Source organism: Penaeus japonicus, unplaced genomic scaffold, assembly GCF_977035675.1.
Source record: "Penaeus japonicus unplaced genomic scaffold, GWHDUDI00000001_assembly GWHDUDI00000030, whole genome shotgun sequence".
Classification (NCBI taxonomy): Eukaryota; Metazoa; Arthropoda; class Malacostraca; order Decapoda; family Penaeidae; genus Penaeus; species Penaeus japonicus.
In genome coordinates, this window is record NW_028234432.1 from 34,882,181 (window position 1) to 34,887,180 (window position 5,000).

General features: G+C 35.9%; 1 protein-coding gene across 1 annotated transcript in view; it reads left to right on the plus strand.

Annotated features, from left to right (window-relative positions):
* The window catches only part of LOC122243680 (spliceosome-associated protein CWC27 homolog), a 7,008-nt gene extending 2,091 nt beyond the window's left edge, over positions 1 to 4,917 (plus strand). The window contains exons 2-9 of the mRNA XM_043001322.2: positions 1 to 196; positions 514 to 714; positions 914 to 1,050; positions 1,269 to 1,445; positions 1,751 to 1,903; positions 2,307 to 2,447; positions 2,874 to 3,044; positions 4,335 to 4,917. The exon at positions 1 to 196 is cut by the window's left edge and continues 14 nt beyond it. Coding sequence (XP_042857256.2) covers positions 1 to 196; positions 514 to 714; positions 914 to 1,050; positions 1,269 to 1,445; positions 1,751 to 1,903; positions 2,307 to 2,447; positions 2,874 to 3,044; positions 4,335 to 4,494 — 1,336 coding nt within the window. The 3' untranslated portion in view covers positions 4,495 to 4,917. The remainder of the gene's footprint in view (positions 197 to 513; positions 715 to 913; positions 1,051 to 1,268; positions 1,446 to 1,750; positions 1,904 to 2,306; positions 2,448 to 2,873; positions 3,045 to 4,334) is intronic.
* Positions 4,918 to 5,000: the final 83 nt, after the last annotated feature.

Genomic DNA, 5,000 nt, shown 5'->3' on the forward strand with positions numbered 1-5,000 from the left:
GAGCGCTGGAGACTTTGACATCGAGCTATGGTCCCGTGAAGCCCCAAAGGCATGCAGGAACTTCGTCCAGCTGTGTATGGAGGGCTATTACAATGGCTCCATCTTCCACCGCGTGATCCCAGGCTTCATTGTCCAGGGAGGAGATCCGACAGGCACAGGAGAAGGGGGGGAATCCATCTATGGAAAGCCTTTTAGGGTAAGGGCTAGGCTAGGGTGTGATTTTGCATCTTGTTTGGATGTTTGGTTTTGGTTTGGCCCTACAGTTTATACACAGTCATTGTGGTATGGAAGGATATTTATATCATTATGATAGTTTGTCTTATATTAATTTTTTGTAAATTTGGTAGATGATAGTCTTATTTATTTATTTGATTCCCAAATATTTTTGCTTCTTTTTACTGTAGGTAATCCATTATACTTTTCTGTATTGAAGTATTTGTTCACTGATGTTTTCTCATGATGCTCACTGATCCACAAATGTTTTCTCTCATTCTTTATATCTTACCCCTAAAGGATGAATTCCACTCTCGGCTTCGCTTTGTCCGCCGTGGCCTTGTGGCCATGGCAAATGCCGGCCCACATGACAATGGGTCACAGTTCTTCTTCACTCTGGGCCAGTGTCCAGAGCTTCAGAACAAACACACAATCTTTGGCAAGGTGACAGGGAACACCCTTTACAACTTGCCGAGATTCGAGGAAGGGATCATTGGAAAGGTAAGTGAGCAAGTTGCTGATGGAGCAGAATCTCATACTACCTATAGGATGTGAGTGAGTATACTGTATTTATGATGTAGTTCTGTGTGTTTTTTCATAAAATTGGGATCATGTTTTCATGAGTTTTTTTTGTATATATATATTTTTTAATGGGATACATCACTATCTTCATAAGGTAATAAACCTGACTCTTTGACAGGATGACAGACCAGAATATCCACACAAGATCATCAAAGCTGAAGTGCTGAACAATCCATTCCCAGATATTATACCACGTATGGCAATAGAAAACGAAATACCCAAAGAGGAGAGAAAAAAGAAGAAAAAGGGTACAAAGTGAGTACTCGAATTCAGTTAAAAGCATGTTTTCAAAGCATAGATTCTACAAGGCTCCACCATACTTGATTATAGATCTCTGCCAATATGAATGATTGATTGATTTTCAAATAAAGAAGTATTTCATGGAATGCCTTATTTTCCACTCTTGAAAAATGCTCAAGATGAAAATCTGTCAATCTCCCCTAAGGACTCATGTTCTCCTCTACTCCCCCTAGGAACTTTAAACTGCTCTCCTTTGGCGATGAAGCAGAAGAAGAAGAGGAGGAGGTCCTAGCGGCAACCAAGAACTTCACCACCAAAGGCAACTCGGCCCATGACATTGCCATGGATCCTACTCTCTCTGCCAGCACGGGAACCAGCAAGGGCAGCGCCAATAGTGAAATGCTTGACAAGTAAGGCTATTTCATGAAGGGGGAAGAGGTATAGTTGGTTAGTAGGGTGTTTTGGGATTGAATTTTATATCCCATTGAAGAAAAGAAGGGGGTAATTTTTTTTATCAAGATCAAAAGAATTTTAGAGATGACCTGTACACACACAATTCCAGTCACAAACACAGACATATACGTACATACATATTCAAGTGGCTCAATGTTGCGATGTAACGCATGCATGTGACAGATTATGGTTACAGTTTGATTTTTTTCGTGATCATATTTCTCACTATCATGCATTTATTTATCTACTGTTTTCCGTTTAGAATAAAGAAGAAACTGCGGAAAGAAGAGCCCCAAGATGCTATTAAGAATGAAGTACTGGAGCCGCAAAAGGTGAAAGATGAGAGCATTCCAGAGCCAGAGGTCCAGTTCAAAGAGGAAGAGGATAATGCGAGTCAGGAGAAGGCCAGGAAAATGTAAGTGTTAAAGTGTTTGATTAACCCAATCTTGATGGGCCCAGCAAGAAGTGGCAACCCCCTACTCCGGGCCTATGCAGTATTGCATCGGGAACTTCACACTGGTGTGTCGCCCCGTCATCAGGCATTTAGCCGTGTCACACTATCATCATTGGGTTACTCTCTTTATTTAGAACAAAGAAAAGGAAAAAAAAGTAGTATTTAAGATGCTAATAAAAGGGACCCCCCCCCTCCCACTTCATAGATTTTAGGTATATGTTGTTCTGTGTCTAGTTTTATATATTCTGAATCTTCTTTTACTCTACATTTTGTCTTTCCTCTCATTGTTTCATCCTTTTCTGTTACTTCAATCATCTTACCATCTCTGCATTTCCAATTATCTTCATACTTTTTAAAATTTCAGGGCTGAGATGCAAGCGGAGATAAAAAAACTCAAGCAGGAAATCACAGGAAAAGTCCCAAAAGAAAGGAAAGAAAGCCAAGAGGAGGAAGAAGAGGAAAAGGAGAGCGATACCCTCAAAGAATATAAAATGGAAAAAGCAAAGTAAGGACAAAAGCACGAAATCATGTCATGAAGGAGTTTCTAGTTTCATTCTGATGTATTTTGTTTAAAAAAAAAGAGTAGTAATGGTAGTTGCTATTATTCTTTTGTGATTGTAAATATGCTTTGGTTGTTATTGCCATGGTATTTAGATATTCACTAATCAGATTCATTCCCCCAACCTTTTGGGCAATCAGTGCCTCATACAGTAGTATTGTAAATAACAGAATCACTGGATTCAGATTTTGGGTAAAAGTGTAAAGGTGTATATCACATCAAGATTATTATACTTCACATTAAAATGGCTATACGGCTATACTTCACAGTAACAGTATTAGATATTGCAGTAAAAGTGTCATATCTCACTGTACTTGACTTTATGAAACCTGATACCTCACTAAGAACATTGCTTTTCACACTTCTTCCAAGGTATGAAGAGGAAAAGAAGAAGCTGCCACCGAAGGGGGCTTCACGAGAGAAACAAACTTTAGCCCTCCTGCAGAGATTCTCACTCAAGGTGCAGAAGGCTGTTAACGAAGAACACATCAGTGATGAGGAAACCCCTGCAGCTGAAGACGAAGACAATGATGATGACACGTGGTAAAGCTCTCTCTCTCTCTCTCTCTCTCTCTCTCTCTCTCTCTCTCTCTCTCTCTCTCTCTCTCTCTCTCTCTCTCTCCTCTCTCTCTCTCTCTCTCTCTCTCTCTCTCTCTCTCTCTCTCCTCTCTCTCTCTCTCTCTCTCTCTCTCTCTCTCTCTCTCTCTCTCTCTCTCTCTCTCTCTCTCTCTCTCTCTCTCTCTCTCTCTCTCTCTCTCTCTCTCTCTCTTTTTTTTTTTACAGACCTTTCTGTCATGTGAAACATTTTTTTTTTCTTTTCTTTTTCGTGTCTTGTTTATGTGTGTGTGTGCGTGTGTGTGTATATATATATATATATAATATATATATATATATATATATATATATATATATATATATATATATATACACATATATATATATATAATATATATATTTTATATATATAATATATAAATATATATATATATATATATACAATATATTATATATATATATATATATATATATATTATATATATATATATATATATATAATATTATATATATATATATATATATATATATAGTTTCTCTTTTTCTTTTTATTCTTTTAGATAGTTAGTCACTTAGTTAAAGCAGTTATTGATATTGATTTGGATTTTTAGAAATTATTATTGCTATTAGTATAGCCTTCTTTTTTGTCTTTCTTTTTTTCCTGCTTGCTTGCTTGCATACATTATTTTCACAGGTGGTGAAAGTATTTGGAAATAGGGTTATAATGTTGTGGATTTTCATTAGCATCTTAGAGTCTGTGCTAACTAACATGATAGTGGTGGATGTGTAAACTTGCAGTATCACGGGTGTACTGCATTTGCTAAGCATGATGTATCCGTTGTGTCAAGATAGTGATTCTGTATTACATGGTCTGTTGCTGTTGCTTGTGTGACTCTAAGTGATTTTTTTGAAGTGTGTGGTTTGTCGTTGTGTAGTTGTGATTAGAGCCTATGCTGGAATCGCAAAATCCAACTCTGATGTAATGTATATTAGTGTTTCTTTTGTTTATATTGTTTATATGTTATAAGTGTCTTCTCTGTAAAAAATAATATATATATATATATATATATATATATATATATATATATATATATATATATATATATATATATATATATATGTATATATATATGTTTTTATTCTTTCTTTGTCTTTCTTTCTTCTTCTTTTTCTTCTTCTTATGTGCTTAATGTAACTTTATTTATAATTTTCTTGTAACCCTACACATGATTTAACCACCTGTACTTTTTTATAAAATAAATTCTTTCCTTTTCACAGGTTACGCCACAAATTTCACTTCAACGACCTCAACCCTGTTTTAGCCAAAGACGCAAGCACCAAGAGTGACAGCTGGTATGATATGGACGACCCGAGAAATCCAATTAACAAGAGAAGAAGAGACGAGACCAATAAATCTCAAAAGAAAATGAGAAAATGAGACTCAAATAGCTATGAATTAATGGCGTTTTTTTACCACAGACTTAAAGGATGGAACGATCATTGTAATTAATTGCAGTTCATTCTCTTTGCTCTGAAGTGTTGGCAGTTTGAAGCTAGGCTGGTTGTGGTGTGTGCGTGTGTGTGTGTTTGTGTAATGAATGTTGTGTAGAAATAAAGCTTAATTGCTGTTACTATGGAATGATAGATTAGGTACTGATACTGATTCTCTCTCCTCTCCTTTCCTGTCTCATTCTCTTTCCTTCTTTTCTCTTGTCTTGTTGTGCCTTCTCCATTATTGTTTTCTCTCTCGAGTATTTATCTTTAGTCTGATACCAGCCTCTGCCTCATTTGCCTCGCTTATTCTCTTTATCTCAGTTATATATTTGTAAAAAAAAAAGACAAAATAAAATTGTAATTAAGATATTGTTGCTATTTTCTATATTTCTTCTTAACCAGTATTTGCCAGTTAACTTCTGAGATTAGAAATTCCATTACGAATATTTA